The sequence below is a fragment of the Taeniopygia guttata genome, chromosome 5 (assembly GCF_048771995.1).
Source record: "Taeniopygia guttata chromosome 5, bTaeGut7.mat, whole genome shotgun sequence".
Lineage (NCBI taxonomy): Eukaryota > Metazoa > Chordata > Aves > Passeriformes > Estrildidae > Taeniopygia > Taeniopygia guttata.
Window position 1 is genome coordinate 26,197,725 of NC_133030.1, and position 16,522 is coordinate 26,214,246.

The 16,522-nt window shown below is 43.1% G+C and overlaps 1 protein-coding gene across 2 annotated transcripts; it reads right to left on the reverse strand.

Annotated features, from left to right (window-relative positions):
* Window positions 1-295: 295 nt before the first annotated feature.
* Window positions 296-14,092, reverse strand: DDB2 (damage specific DNA binding protein 2). Of its 2 annotated transcripts, none has more exons than XM_012574331.5 (11): window positions 13,649-14,092; window positions 12,560-12,743; window positions 9,667-9,797; window positions 8,855-9,046; window positions 6,185-6,351; window positions 5,074-5,173; window positions 3,569-3,746; window positions 2,742-2,887; window positions 2,324-2,488; window positions 1,967-2,012; window positions 296-1,505 (listed from the first exon to the last, which is right to left on the reverse strand). In XM_012574331.5, the coding sequence occupies exons 2-11, from the start codon at window positions 12,729-12,731 to the stop codon at window positions 1,411-1,413; spliced, it is 1,392 nt and encodes a 463-aa protein (XP_012429785.4). In that variant the 5' UTR covers window positions 12,732-12,743; window positions 13,649-14,092; the 3' UTR covers window positions 296-1,410. The 2 variants fall into 2 exon arrangements, with proteins under 2 accessions (XP_012429785.4, XP_012429786.4); XM_012574332.5 differs by lacking the exon at window positions 6,185-6,351 and adding an exon at window positions 7,868-8,013.
* Between the last annotated feature and the right edge of the window lie 2,430 nt (window positions 14,093-16,522).

The window sequence follows — 16,522 nt, forward strand, 5'->3', positions numbered from 1 at the left end:
GGGTTAGCACAGTGTGCTCAGCGTTGGAAAGCAGACAGAATTTACTGCAGCATACCCCCGCTAAAGGAATTCCCTGTTTCACAATCCCACACACTGCACAGGGAGATTTGACATAAACTGGTTTTGACTGCAGCAGTTATTCATAGATACAGCTGATGATGCATCCTGTCAAACTTGGAGGGGTCTGCTGCAGACCCAGTACTATGTCTCATAGCCCTCCTGTAGAAAGGTCTCAAACTTCTCCTCTACAAAAGTAGTTCAGCAGTATCCTCAAAGCAGCCACTTTATCAAAGAGTTTTAGTTTAGTACAAAATTTTATTGATATTAATATTGCAAAACTATAAACATGAATGTGGAGAATCTGCACAGGCCTGGAGCCCATCCCATTCCATCAACCTCTGGGACAGCAGCAGCCTTGTAAACAAAGTAGAAAAAGCAAAACTTAACCCTTTAACAACAGTCTTAAAATTTGGCTCTGAGCAGGGGTATTTGGAAGAAATCCCTCATTTCTGTTTTATAACACTCTTACCAAACATTTTTAAGCCCATAGGCATAGGTGAAAAAAATTACCTAATCATTGGCAAGAAACAGCCTAGAACTCTGAAAATAGAAACTACAGAATCAGTAGGTGCCCAGCTCTGTACTGTCCTTGCAATCAATGATAGAGACCTCTGGCATCCTGTTCTTTGTGGTTCAGTTAAACAGCTGCAAGCAGAGAATAGGCTAAGCCTGATGTTTTGACCAACACATTTTCCAAGCCTGCATATGGAAGAGCTTGGTGTTTCCTTGGATACCCAAGCTATCTATGAATTCACCCCTGTGAACATTCTATCTTTTCAGGATGACAATCCTGTTAGCAAATAGTTTCTCAGCTTGGCTGAACTAGAACAGGCTGGAGACCCTGTCATGAGCTGCTCCACTGCAGACTACAGGAAACTGGAACTTTTGACAAGTGGTGACAAACAGATATGGTAGGCTGAAAGCAGTAGTTTTAAGCAAGATCTGGGAACATCTTTGAAGTTTTCCTAGTGCCTCAGAAAACAAGTAGTAACTCCACTTGAAGGAACCCAGTATTGACACAACTTTCTAGAAACAGAGGCCAAGAGGATCAGGGAAGCAACATAAGATCGGGGGAGGAAGGACAAAGTCTAATTCCTTCCATGGCTTATACTGCCCATTGCCAACAACTGAGTTTGTACCCTGGGATTCAGAAAGGATCAAAATACTAAATCAGTTCTCTAGATCCATCTCTTTTTACTCCCTTCTCTGTGGTTTAGAATCACTGCTTTTTGTTCTCATCTCCTACAGCTCCCCAGACATTAACTTAGCTTTTGAGTTTGCTTGTGCCAGGGTTTGCCTGCCTCTGCCCTCCAAGTCTGGATGAACTCCAGCTTCCAATCCCCTGTTCTCTCATGGTTCAATCTCCTCGTTTGTCATGGCTTTCAAGAGATGTTCATGCTTCTTGGCTGCCATCTCCTCCTGGTTCCAGATCAGAATATTAAAGCCTGAGAAGAAAAATTAAATACTGTAAATCAGAAACTCTACATCAATCATAATACCTTAGGCTATGTCACATAAATGCCAAAAATTCAAAAGACTTTTTCTAAGACATTTCCAATTAGAGGATGCAAAAATAGTTATTGTAGGTGCTGTGTCCACATAGCCATGGAAATCTGATCTAAGAAAGATACGCAATTCCTAGTGTCATCTGTCACAGGTCTAAGACCTAATCTATAGCCAGCTAATTTAATCCCACATAGCCTGTGAAAAGCTGACTAAACTTGGCTCTGCAGCCTAGGAAATGAGATAAATTAAACATAAGGAAATGGTACAGCCTAGCAGGAAAAGGCTTTCCCTCCCTCCATTGTTTTCTTCTACTGCTTCATGGATAGCATGGAATAAGAAGCCAGCCCTTTTCTGGGACTAGAACCCACACATTTAAGTGCCCCAGGTTCTCTTTACTTACCCATGCCAGAAGCCAGTGTGTCTCCCATAGGGTTAAATTTATTGAGCTGAAAATGAAAACACAGAGTCTGTAAGAGCATCACTGCTTATGTAACAGTCATAAGACCACCACAGTTTATATAACAGCAACAAACCATCTGGAAAAACAAGTGTTCCCTAAGAGTATCACAAAAACCCCACAAAGGACCATGGACTAGCCCTGTTCGAGTCAGCAGTATTAGCTGGCTGATACATATCCCATGACAGCATGAGTCTGTCACAAGTAAACTGGATATGGTTCTAGTCCCTAAGTCATGCCTCTTTCCCAGAGACAGAGCAGTGTTACTGACAGCCCTTTCAGCTGCAGCGCTCAGCTCACCGAGATGATCCCAGAAGCATTTGGATCGTAGAGCTGACAAACCATCTCGCCGGTGTTGCCATTGAACACATCCACAGTTCGCAGCTCGTTCAGCGTGTACCCAGGGAACTTGGGGTCTGGGTAGCGACCTACGACAATGAGGTCATAGCGAGGATGCCACGTTGCCTGATCAGAAAAGATAGTCATGGAGAGCTTAGAGAAAGGGACAGAGCTCAACACTGATGTAATCCAGAAAAATGACATTGGGAGCAACTCTCATTACATCCTGCCCACAGCTTGAAGAACACTGCTCCACTTGGAGTTGCAGCAGTGTAAATATCCACCCACCAGTGTAGTATCTTGACCATAAATCAGACCATTTTTGATTTGCAGATGGCTGCTAGCACCAAGCATGGTGCTCCTCTTAGACTTAACTCACCTTAATAGGTGTGAGGTGCTGAAACTGCCTATGTGGATGTGGAATCAGATGCTGTGGTTTGGTCCAGTCTGAAGATGAGTAAACCCTGATTTCATTGTGCTGGTCTGTGCTCAGAAGCTTGGCACCATGTGTTGGGCTGAAGTAAGCTAGCAAAGTGGGACAATAAGGAAAACTAAAGATCACAATGCTGTGACTGACAAGAAATGCAAGTGTCACATTTCGCTGACTGAAAATCCATCACTATTTCTTTAACTGAGATGTGAATATGGCTGTGCGTCCCAATAGTATGCAAGATTTTCACAAGACAGACTACCTGTCTCAAACTCAAAAGTAAGCTGAAACCTACCTTGCTGGATTACCTAAGAAAATGTTTCTCATTTCAGAATCACAGGAGGAAACATTGCAAAGAAAGGCACTTGCTCATTCAAATGAAAGACAGTGGAATGATGAGATGGACACCTGCAGTTTGGACTTCCATCAAACGGTAAAGTTGCACCGAAGAAACAGAGTTTTGAGTTCCATTCTCTGCTCTTGTTAAAGGGATTGCCCCATTAAATTCAGTTTTCTAATCTCAGCCACTGCTGCTTTCAAACTCACTTCTAAGGTACAGTGTCACAGTTTGTATGGCAAGTCCTAAGAAGGTGCTGCAGCTGCCCTACCACCTCCCTGCCTCTGGCCACACATTCCCAACAGCGTCCTTGCTTTAATTACCATGCAGCTTGGAATCTGAGCAAAACCTAACACTGCCACCACAATAAAAGCTCAGCCAATTGGACTCTCTGCAGAAATTCAATGCAATGGAATATGCAAAGAAATCCTTAACTCACCTGCATTGACAGGTTTCTCATGTGGAAGCAGATGAAGAAAATTTGTTTTGTTTTTGATGTTTCTGAGGTCCCAGATTTTGACTGTCTGATCCACAGATGCTGTGGCAAACATCCACTCACACTGGGAGTTAAACTCTACATGAGTCACTTTCTTCTTGTGCAATTTCAGTTTCCAGACCTACACCGAATAGAAAATCATGTAGAAAAAAAAATAATCAAGATCTGGAGTAAAGAAATTAAATTATAATCTCCTAGTGTCAAGTAAAGAGGTCTCACATTTATAGAGTAACAAATCTTCTACAATACACCAAGAGTGTATTCACTGGAAACAAGAAAGGAAAAGAATGACCTTGAGAAATAACTATTTCATTCTAGAAAAACTCTGATCTGACAATTTATTACAATTATGAGAAAAGAAAAAAAAAGCACAGGTCTTCATGGAGGGAAGTATTAGTGCCACTGTACAAAGCAAGATCACATCTGGAAGACCTTAAGCAATGCCAGCCTTTCACTTGCAGAAAGATTTAAACAAACTGGGACATGTAGAGAAAATCTTCTGCCAAGATAACAAAAAGGAAACAACTGCTTTGTCTGGAAAACCAAAAAACCTTCCTTTAAGTAAAAAAATTGAGAGAAGATATAATTAGCTTCTAGAAACATGTCAGCAAAGAAACATGAGGGTAGAACAAATATTTCAATTAACAACAATAAATAAACACAAAGCTGGCCCATCCTCCCTAGAATAATGGATATCTCCCTACTGCAGAAAAGTCTGTCACATTCTTTCAGGGGGAAAAAAAAGTAATTCTGCAACTAATGCTGAATAAAGACAAGTCACTTGGAGCACTCCTGACTCTGCCCACTACTTTGCACAGCTACCTTTGGCCACAGCTCATTGAGTGGCCAACTTTTACAGATATTACCCTTACATGCAGGAGAGAGGGCAGTGCCAGTGTGACAGTACAGCAGGCACTGGAAGCAGGGCCCACTCCAACTATTCTCTCCTCTTTCGCTACACTCCACACTCACGGTCTGCCTCTGCCTGCCCTCTCGTGTCCAACGGCAGGAGTGCAATCTCCATCCCAGTATTACTGCAATACTGCTCCGTGCCTACCCTCAGGCCATGGAAGGGTGCACAGCAAAGCAGTACCTCCTAAATGACTCCCATCACGGCACTAAGTTTCTGGAAGTGTGAAGGTTGTTGGCAGAGTGTGCTCATATTTTCAGGTTACCCTATAATTATTCTGGCTAGTAGCAAATACTCTTAAGGAAGAGACAGTACATGACAGGTAATAATTGTTTAGAAATTATTACCATGATACTCAACAATGTAAAATGTCTACTGGGTGGCAGAAGTGGAGAATTTCTCACCACCCAGACAATAAGTGAATTCATCTCCAGAGCTGCAAGTCATTTGATCCTCTTTGCAGGGTCCCTGTAGAGTAGGAAAGCTCATGATCCATGAAGCTTCCTGTAGAGGAGATGCTGCATGGAGCCATACAAACCTCTTCACCAGAAGTGCTGAGTAGGACCACGTTGCCCACATTATCACCTGTCACCACTGCACGGCAGCTTGCAGAAACGTCCACGCTGCAGTACCAGCAACTAGAGGGAAAGACACAAATCAGTGCTGTTCCTACAACAAAGTGAAGGCAGTAGAATTCTGGTTCACATCTCCTCCCCGACACGGGAGACTACAACAGATTGTAACTGCAATCTCCTGCCTGGTGGTATGGGCCTGAGTATCAGGAAGGAGGACAGCTTATCAGCAATGCTTGTCTGTGACTGAATGTGAAACAACTTCAATGTCATTTTGAAGTGCTTATTAGCTGGAGTGCAACACATTGCAACAGTGCAACATAACTGAGGCTGAAGAGAACCACTTGGTGCCTGCACATGAAAATACCTTGGGAAAGATCAGAACATCCTTGGGACTTTGACAAATGTGGAGAAACAGCTTTAAAAATACCTTTTCCATAAAACACTGAAGCAGCAGTAAAGACAGAAGCTTTGGACTGAAAAGTTGCACATCAAAGTGTCTCAACTTCATGCTCCAGGAAACAAAACTAAATAGAAACTTATCTGATAAAGACATATGTCTTAATGCCAGCTCTCCTAGGAGAAGGGCAGTGAGAATAAAGCTGGGGTCCTTTGGGAACTTGGTGCAAAAGCTTCACTTGCAAGATAAATTATTCTAAAAATACAAAAGGGCCACAGGGTAAACTCAATAAACTGAAACTCAGATTGTACAGGAATGTTGCATGGCTTTCCTTATGCTACCTGAGCTGCCACTAACAAAACAGACTACTGACAACAATGAAGAGAAAGAAGTTACCCTGCTCTTCTCACCTCACATTTCATAAAGTGAAAAGCCATCAGAATCTGCAAGATAGGAATTGGCATCACCAGAAAGTAACATGGAAAGATGGGGGTGGCACACTCAACTAATGTAAAAGCTACATGCCCTGTGGCTGCCTAGCAACCAGGACCCTGTCTCCAAGCTCCCCCATGGGACCAATTTACACCAAGTGTCTCCTAACACTGGGAGAGATGAAGAAGCAACACAGCATTAACCCCAAGGAACAGAGAATTAGCCTTGCAGTGCCCTCTTCTCACCAAACATTATGATGCTCATGGCCACAGTCCAGGGCACGAGAGATCACCTGCACCGCTCTGCCCTCAAGATCCTGCAGACTTAGGGTGCCATCACCTGATGCCACATAAAGCTTCTCTGCCTCATAAGGACTGAACTTGATGTCTCCGAGAGAATCTCCTGGCCCTTTCTGAAATACACACAAAGCCAAGAGACATCAAGGTTAGAGTGAAAGTGAAAATCTTAATTTAACAGTCACCTCCTGGTACACCCTGTCAGTATCTCTAGGTACAAGCGCTGCTTTCTAGCAGAGCACATGCACAAGAACTCTTTTTCTAATCTGTTTCAAATCCAAGCACACATATTCTGAGCCTTCAAAGTTTGGGCTGCAAACCTCATTAGCAGCAAGGACTGCTGCTTCCATTATGGAGGTAGGACTAATCTGCAGTGAACTACCTGGCTCAGACCATGCTTAGGAGTTCACAAGCAACACCAGCACCATTCCATGCATAAACTATGTAAAATCTCATTACAGCCCTGCACCAAGCTTTCCTTACAGAGACTACACTGACTAGCTCCCTAGAGGCTGCTTCCAGTGCTATATCTGGTCTTTCTCAAGGTACCAACAAGCAGGAAAAGCCAAGTGCAAATCTTATTGCTAACCCCATGGCAGGAAGGTTATGTTCTATGTTATGTTGTGTTGTTATTATGTTGTTTTCCCCTAGCTGGTCTACTGAGGAAAAGTGGAAACCCTACACAAAGACAGAAGAAGAGTGCTACTTGGGAGTCCCCAAATCTTTGGTATTCAAGTGAATGGCATCTGCTGCTCACAGAATAACTACTTAGGTTTCAGGATGCAGTTTACCTCTCCTTTATCTCTTGCAGTTTTACGTCACCCCACCAGACATCCGAGCATGACTTGGGTTCACCATCTGCTCTATTACAAGGTTGCAGGTGAACAGCCAAATTAAAAACAGCCATGAAAGCTGCACTCAGAAAGAATTAGGTGGGGGAAAGTAAAGTGAAAGCTGACTCAAATTCTCTCACTTACCTTCAAGCACAGAACTCAAGTAACTAATTGAAGATCTCAGGCTTCCTCATGAGTCCACAAAAACCCCAACAGTCTTGAGAAGATAATTCTGAGAGCTGCTTCTAGCAATTCATCTCCTCTTTTCACTCACTACTGAAGGAACCCAGATTCTTAATTTTGGTATTTTAGACAAGTACCAGAAGCTCAGTGGGATGAATTGGTGTGACCCTAATGGCAGGCACTGCTTGAAGTCAGTGGTATTTGTGGAGAAGCATGGTGAGAACTATGAATTGTCCTGTAAAAACCACCTGACAACAAGCAGCACTGCTAGCAGGTGAAGAGGTTAGAAGGTCCCCAAGGCACAGACCTTTGTGATGTGTTAAGAACAGACAAGTAAGGAAATCCACTGGATCCCCACTCACTCATGTACAACAGAAAGTAAGCAGCATCAGAGTCCCTCCCGATTAGTGAAAAGCTCTTTGCTACCCACTACCCCATTTCAAGGAAAAATATAAAGAATGAGCCTCCCTGAAATTCAGAGGATAAAGAACATGTATATGGGGAAGAGGAAGCCCAGCTCTCACATATTAGAGACAAACATATCTCTCTCTGTTTCTCTTGCTCTCTGTAGTGCTTTCTGCCAGCAGGACACAGAGGCCCAAAGCATTATTCTTACTCCCAGTCCTCGGTGCTGGTGAAGACCCGGACAGTATGGCCATTAAAATCCTGCAGGGTGGTAGTGCCGGCAACTGACGCAGTGTACAGCTGACTAGAGTTAAAAGGGTTAAACTTCATTGCTGTGATGGCCCCTCCAGCTCCCATCTACAAGGAAGGGGATGAACAAAAGAAAAATCCACTGAGTGATGGGGAAGGAGAAAAGTGTGTTCTGTAAGTCTGCAGGCACTGCTATGTCTTTAACAGTAACAGTGAAACACCACAGTCCTCTAAGCACGAAACACAGCCATGTATTTGACATGACCATTGTCTAAACCAGGAGCTGCTCTCCTGGAGGACAAATTTGCAATCCCTTCAGTTCCCAGGCAAGGTATTCCCTTGCTGTCTAGCACCATACTATTTACAAAAAGAGAAAGGTGACTCTGGAATTTTCTGGAGGATAGACCTCTCAATGTGTATCTATCTTAACTTGGGTGATAAAAGGTACAAAGTCTTTGATCCCCTGTTGGAATGGAAATGGCTGAATACAGCAATGAGGGGGTATGCCAGATGTACACACCATTCATTCTACCACTTGACATGAAGGTACTTTGTTTCTCCCCAAAGATGTTTCTTCATCTGCCACAATAAAAGGTGAGCAGAGAAAGATCAAGACCTAAACCAGACACACCCTCTCTGCCAATTTGTTTCTGGCATCTCTCGGTTTTGCCAGTTGTTATATTATTTTTCCACTGAGCACAGACCAAGTGCTGCTTCATTATCTTAATCATCATGCCTCAGTTATCCCCAGTGCTAAAACAGTCTGGGACCTGGGAACAGACATGCTGTTGCATCTCAGTCCTACCCATAACTAGCTACTCTGAAATCCAAAATCCTTATATGTTTCTCACAACCTCAGTTGTGAAGATAAAAACCTCAGGTTTTATCTGCAGTATTTCATAGTACTCCAGTTTTCCCTCCCACCCATTCCTCACACAGAGAGGCTTACCCCCTTTATGAAGCAGGTTTTAGCAAGTACTTCACAATCCCAAAGGATTATGTCTCCACCTTTGGAACCGACAGCTAGCGTACTGGGGTGTGTTGGGTGCCATTCCAGACATGTCACTCTCCTGTCAAAAGGACTTGCTCTTCGAAAGAGGCAGTATGAGGAAAGAGAACGCACAAAAGCCAGCTCCAATCTCTGTTAAAAAGGTAAAGAGAAATATGACTTCTGCAAGCATCCCTGAGATTCTCTGAATGAGGAATTATAACAATTTCTAACTGTCATTAATGTAAGTTCACACAATATCTTAACAACAAAGCTTGCCCAGGTCCTTCCCACCTATGGATGTTACAGGAAGAATTAACTTTCAAACGAAAGGCATTCGGCTCTACAAAACAGTAAAACATTATGGACTTGAAGACTATGTCTGTGAAGAGGAAAAAAATCAACACGTAACCTGACAAGACTGCCAAAGTAGAGTGGATACAGAACAGTATCACAAAACAGTCAGATCAGCATGCAAAAATATCACTGTGCAATAACTCAGCTGGGAGAGTGGACAAGTTTAAATATGATTCAAGGAAGTACAGAATTAAGAAAGGCTAAAAATAGGCAGGGCTGGGTCAAACAAAAGGGAAAGCCATCTCAGTTCTTGCATTTCACAGGATTAACAAACATAATTGTGCACCAGACTTGGAGCCACAAACTGTGTATGTGGGGAACTTTTTAGACCCCTTAAAATTCCTCTGCTTGTGTTGAAGATCTTTTTATGTAGGGAGCTGAAATGTCCAACAGGTCCTGAAGGAGACACTCCTCACCTGCCTGAGCTGTGCTTGCATGGAGCCTCCCAGCATTTTCTGGTAAACATAATGAACAATGCTGCATCGCCGCTCCAGCTGAGAGGAAAGGACTCTCTTGTTTCTCATCACAAATCCACCTCCACTGCAACCTGCCAGTGAGGAAAAGAGTAAAACTTATTGATTAGCAACACCTGTCATGCTCATTCAATAGAAACAATATACGAAGACATCTGCATTTTCTGCTACATCCATGAAAAGCTTCAGCCACAAGATAAAAGCTTCTAAATAATTCTTATACATCAAGGTGCAGCAGCTTCTGCAATTATGGAGTCCAGTGCATCCCATAGGCCACCAGAGATTTGTGTACGCTTCCTCTTGTTAAATCTTCCTTCTCTTTCCCACAGATTTATCAAAGATAACAGGAAATGACTAAAGCAATGCCACAGGTGGGTGGTGCGCCTTTTGGACAACATACAATTTCAATGTTTCATACCCAAAATGTAATGCTGCTATCCAAAGCCCCAGAAACTTGGAAATATGCCATGGGAGGTGGTAAGCCCCTGCATACAGCTAAAGAAAAGTCACATTTATGATCAAGCAGGAACACCTGAAAATTTCCCAAGTATGGCAACAGGAGCTCCCACACAGTTCCTGAAAAGCCTGCTGTGAATCAGAACTTTCTGTCTGCTCATGCTGTAGCCCATACAGTATGCTTACAGCACTGCAAGTTTTATTTTTGATAATAGACTTGCTGACACCTCACTGCCTGAAAACCATTCTGTTTGGAGTGATTTTTGCTGACAGCACAGCTTGTTTCTAGATTTTGCTCATGTTCCAAATTTTTGTCTTCAGGGACCTTTATGTAAAAGATCTGTTCAGTCGCATGTCTGTGATCTAATCATTCCTACAACAATGGCCTGTAACACTTCAGGACATCTAAATGTCAAATGCATTTCTTAAGAAACACAAATGCTATTTTCATGTAAGGACACCCTTTAAAAAAAAAAACAAACACAGAAGACTGAAAGCATGTGGATCATCCTATATGATTACACCCTAAATTAAATCTTTCTTTAATGCAATGATGGAGAAAAGCACACTTCTTTGTTCACATAGTGAGAACACTTGTCACACTTGTTGAAATAGGTACAAAAGTATTTCTATTCTAATTCCCTTTTTTTTTCACTGAAGAATTGGTATCCACAGTTCCTTCTTCAGAGGTGACAGAAATTGAGGTATTTTTTTTTCAGATTCCATTTTACAATTAAGGATAATTTATTAAGAAACAAAGCTTCAGGCCTTTCTAGAATCAGCTGAAAGAAACCCTCTAAAAAGGTGGTTTAATTGTAAGAAATGGAAACTGTCCTATATGGATCAGGAGAAAAAAAAAGTCCGAACACAAACAAACTGGAACACAGAATGGGAAATCTCAAATAGAAATGTCTTCATCTTTTTAAGAAAGGGTTAAGGGAAAATATGATTAGCCTCATTTTTCTGAAGTATCTTACAGGAATGGCAGATTCTTACCAAATACAAAAATCGGGTCACAAAGTTACAATAAAATCATGTAGCTAAACTAACTACAGAAGATGTTTTAACTATATACAATTATAAACAGAACTCCTTTCAAACAGAGCATTTTGCCTCCACAGTCACTGTTCACCCTGCAACTCCTCCGAGTTTGGACTTACAGACCACACAATAGGAATGGGCAAAATCATAGAACCCCCGTATCTCTGACTTTTGAAAAACACTTCAGTAATTTCTGGATCCTTAAGCCAAAATTGTACAGAAAACACACAGTATCTCCACATAAGGCAGTAACCCTAGTGATTTCCTAAACCACTGATGGAATTAAAGGTTATGTCTGAGAAAAGGAGTCTGAGGGGAAACCATATTGCTCTCTACAACCACCTGAAAGGATACTGTAGCGAGAAGGGAGTTGGTCTCTTCTCCCAAGTAACAAGTGAGAGGAAGGACAAAAGGGTCTCCAGTTACACCAGGAGAGGTTCAGATTTGCTATCATGAAAAATTTCTTCACTGAAAGAGTTGTCAACCATTGGAACAGGCTGCCCAGGGAAGCAGATGAGTCCCCATTCCTAAAGATATTTTTTAAAATGTGCAGATGAGGCATTTAAGGACATGGTTTAGTGGTGGATTTGGCAGTGCTGGGTTAACAGTTGGATTCTATGATCTTAAAGGTCTTTTTGAACCTAAATAATTCTATGAAATTGCTGTAGGTAAAGTCTGGACAACTTCCTAAATAAATGCAAAGCATTAAACTTTCCACTATATTAGAAATTAATCACAACTCCACATTACATCAAAACTCTTTTAAGATTTGGTCTTTTTCATAAGTTAGTCACTAAAGGAAAAAAATGCACATGAGAAGAAGAAATTAGAGGAAACTCTGTCCTTTATAATCTGAACAGAAGTAGAAAGTATTCATACTTACTGTAGCAAAAGTTAGAACAGAGGAAGAATGGGGTTCAAATACCAGTTCAGACTGGATGCTGTAGGACACCAACGTTAAAACGAACAATTGTATTCAGAATCGCATGAGAGTAAGAATTTATTACCAAGTCTGACACTAAAACAGAGATCTGGCAATACTGGAATTCCATAAAACTTGACCACCCTCAAATGAGCTGTAACAGCATCTTCAGTGCTTCAGGCTTTTATCAAGGGGTACAGAGTCTCAAACACTCCTGCATGCACACACATTAACTAGACAAAAACTTGGAGGATGTACTACCCCAACACAAGTCTGCCTATTACTTCAACATCTAACATCATCTGAACACTCATGTCTGAACATGATTCTTGGCATTCTTTCTCTTCAACTAGTCAATGCCTGTCATTTTCAGTAAATCTGGTAGGGAGAAAGAATAAGAATCTGAGGAAATATTACCGATTTTCCCTGAGGGTCTAGATGTTTTTCTCACAAACAACTTCTTTTCTTGTTTCTCATTCCCTCGTTCTCCATAGTCCCGTTTCCTCTTCCCAGCTGATTTTGTTTCTTCTGGCCAATGCTGACATGCCCTCTCACGTTTCTTGTCCTTTGGCTGGTTCACTGGAGCCATACTGTCTTACCACTGAAAGCAAGCAAAGCATGGAAGGTAAGACTGTCATACACTTCTAACCAGAGGACAGAGAGGAAAACTGGAATGGAACATATCCCAGTTAGTCTGAAGGTAGTGATTTAGATGTGTATCCTCTTTCATTGGGATGACACTAGCTTTTTGTTGCTCTCTACTGAAGAGAGGAACAGGTCCAATAAAATCTTCTTTGTTCACATATGAAAATGAATGTATCCTAGAGCACTAGAATATGTTTTGACAGATGTGCCTCTACTAGACTTTTAAGCCTGAAACCCACAGATCTGCATAAAGTACATCTGTGAAACCACATAATCCCCTAACTATTTCTCTGGTAGCTCACACTGAGCTCTTTAGATTCAACTAAGCAAAAGGTCAGAATTTTTATGATGATGGCCAGGGCTGACTGGCCTTGCAACAAATGGGCTCAGAAGGTACTTCCTGCATAGTGGCCACTTTTCCTCACAACTACCACCTGGTATTTGGATTCAGCTCGTGCACAGCCTGGCAACCACACCGGAACTGCTCTTCTAACGGCGGTGAGATCCAGCGACTCGTGTCCCGGGTTATGCCGGCCACAACGCCACCAGGCCCCTGAGGAGAAGCACGGGCCTTCCACGGCCTTCTCTGCAGCCAGCGGGCCGTGCGCCAAAGGCCCTCGGCAGCCGCAGCACCTTCCCGCACAGCATCCCTAGGCTGAGCCTGTGCTCACGTTGAGCTCATTTAGAATTCCTGAATGGCCATCACGGATATCTGTTAAATACAGCTCGGCGGGCATCACGCAGGCTCTTGCCCAGGCAGCTGCCGCCTCCGGCACCTCCGGGCATGGCGGGGCCTCCCCTCAGCCCCCGGCGCGGCCCGGGCCCCTCGCGGCCCGGGCGGAAAGCCCACCCCGCTCTCACCTGCGCTCCCGCGGCCTCGGTTCTCCCGGCGCCGCCGCGGCCGGCGGCGGGCACTGGCCCCTCCCCCGCGGTTTCATAACCGGGGCGGGAACGGGGGACAGCGGCTTCGGCCCGGCCCCCGGAGCGGCACCGACTTCGCCGGCCATGGCGGCCCCCGCCAGCCTTCGCTGCTGAGGGGCAGGGGCAGCGCCATCGACAGGGGTAGGCCGGGGAGGGCTCGGCGTGCTTGTCTAGCCCCAGCCCGCCTCCACCCCCCTACCCCTGGCGGCCTCCCGGCCATCAGCATGAGCAGCGCCTCCGGCTCCCCGGGAGCGAAAGGCGGCTGCGAGGGCCGAGCCGGCCTGAGACACGCGGTCCGTCTTTGTCTGCCTCTTGTTTATTTGGTGCAGCACGTAAAATCATATACCCCTCATTAGTTTGTAGAGCACCAAATTGGCCTGTTAAAGCTGTTTGGGAAAGGCCCCAAACACGGCAATCAAAAAAAAAATTCAAAACACCATTTCCACAAGAAAACTCACCTGTTGTTGGAACACAACAACAACAGCATCAACACCATCAACAACAAAAGGTGCTTCAAAAGCTGATAACAAAGTCTGGTCGAGAGCAGCTCAGAGAGCTGACAAGAATGGGGAAGGAAGAGCTCTACCAACACAAAGGGAAGTACCAGCACTTCCCTCCGCACCTGCAAAGGAGGCTGCTGTCTGCCGGCCCGTGGGGAACCTTATCCCTCATCTCTGAAGCAGTAAAGTCCCTGGCTTCAGGCCTAACAGTAACTATGCTGAGTAATTAAGGTACAGTCATCCACACAGGAGGCTATGAACACAGGTTCTGAAATAGCTGTACATAGCCATGCCTTCTGTAGGGTTTGGTTTCACGTGCTAGTATTTTTTGCGCTATAACTACAGTTACCTATGGATTTTCTCACATACTAGAAAAGGCACAGAAAAATTCCCCAGAAAAACAACAAATACTCAGTCTCTATGCTCTTTCCCTGAACAGTAACAAAGTTGTATTACTTGCTGTATCAGAATGCCATACACAAAAATGATAATCACTAATACAATCTGGTTTTGGACATATACACCAAACCAATTAGCAAATCTTAGCGTCTCAACAGGCACTTTTATAATATACAGCATTTTTCTTAGAACTGTATCCATTAGGAAAAACCAGTATAACCTACACATTTCCATCTCGGAGCTATCACAGTTAGCATTTTTTAGAAATGGAATAGACTAGAAAAGAGTAGAAAAGGCTATTGCCTGTGGAAGGGACCTACAATGAACATCTAGTCCAACTGCCTGACCGGTTCAGGGCTGACCTAGTCAAAGCCTGGTATTGAGGGCATTGTCCAAATGCCTTTAAAAACTGACAGCTTGGTGCATTTACCACCTCTCTCTAGGAAGATTGTTCCGGTGTTTCACTACCCTCTCTGTAAAGAAATGCTTCCTATTGTCCAGTCTAAGCCTCCCCTTGTACAGCTTCAAACCACTGCTATGCATCCTATCACTGGATCCCAGGAGTAGAGATCAGATCTCCCACTCCACTTACCCTTCTCAGGAAGCTGTAGGGAGCCATGAGGTCTTCCCTCAGCCTGCTTTCCTCCAACCTAGGCAAGCCAGACTCTGGACTCTGGACCAGTCGAGGACTTCAACACCATTCTTAAATTTTGAGTCTCAGAGCTGCACAAAGTACTCAAGATGAGGTCACATGCTAAATAGAGTGTTTGTGTCAATGACTAACACCAAGTTTGATTTCTCTCTAGAGAATCACGAGATATTTTTGTAATTATTATCCACTAAGGGTAAGAACAACAGACAGTACACAATTCATGCACAGAAAAAATGCCACTGGCCTGATGTCCCACAGCTCAGTGTCTGGATGGTACTCTGAGCAAGAGAAAGACTAATTTGAAAAAATATTCTTTCATGTATTCACAGTGTCTTAGAATTGCAGTATGCAACAAAGAGGAATAGAATTCTGCATGGGCAGGATATTAGGTTTATTTTATTATGCCTGTTCTCTGATGTACAATTATGCTGAGGTTCTGCCTCAGTTATGGGACATGGTTCTCTCCAACAGAATCACGTTGTCTTGTCACTGGACCTGGTAAAGCTATATTGAAACTAAGATCAGTTTCATGGTAGTAATAATACCATTAGGTGTTCTGCCTCCTTGTTTCCAGGACCTTTGTCCAAAGCATGAACAATTTTGCCACCTTAGCTAAATTATATATAAATGTATAAATCATATACAAATATATAAATTATATATACTGATGTATATATCATTAGAGCAACTAGAGTTTGCCATGCATATGAAAACAAGCCTATATTCCATGAAAAAGTAAAACAAAATATAAAACCCAAGAGATGAAGGAGTAAATATCATGCTATTTGACCTCCTTCTCTTCCATGGCCATTGCTAAGCTGCCCATACCATGAAAACGAACAAAAAGATCACTATCATTATGAGCTAATTTACCAAAGCACCCTATCTTCCCCACGCCATTCCAGCCTTGGAGGACAGGATTGCAACAGCCATGCTATTTAATACTCTCACCTTGCAATCAGTATTGGTGGTGGCCAAGTCCCACATGGGCAGTATCTGTCTTAGACACGCTATCTTAGATGCACATGGGATAGCAATATAGAAATCAGCATGCAAACATAACACTGGGCAAACACTGGATATAGACTATTAATGGATGACAGGAGCTTGCCTTTTCTGACTTTCATTAATGTACATTAATTTGATAACAGAAATCAAAAATGCAGAACTTAATTGAATTAGGGAGTATCTATGCCAAAGAATACGGTTCAGTTTTGTTCTAGTAAAAGACAAAGTTGTTGCTTATACTCTCAACTGTGATTA

What these genes read in the sequence shown, in the direction of transcription:
- DDB2 (XM_012574331.5), bottom strand. Translation starts at nt 12,731, where the DNA reads ATGGCTCCAGTGAACCAGCCAAAGGACAAGAAACGTGAGAGGGCATGT. An exon ending in AAACCTGCTTCATAAAGGGG is followed by an intron (nt 6,352 to 8,854) that starts GTAAGCCTCTCT and finishes TGTGTATTTCAG; the next exon opens with AAAGGGCCAGGAGATTCTCT. An exon ending in CACACTGGCTTCTGGCATGG is followed by an intron (nt 1,506 to 1,966) that starts GTAAGTAAAGAG and finishes TTTTCTTCTCAG; the next exon opens with GCTTTAATATTCTGATCTGG.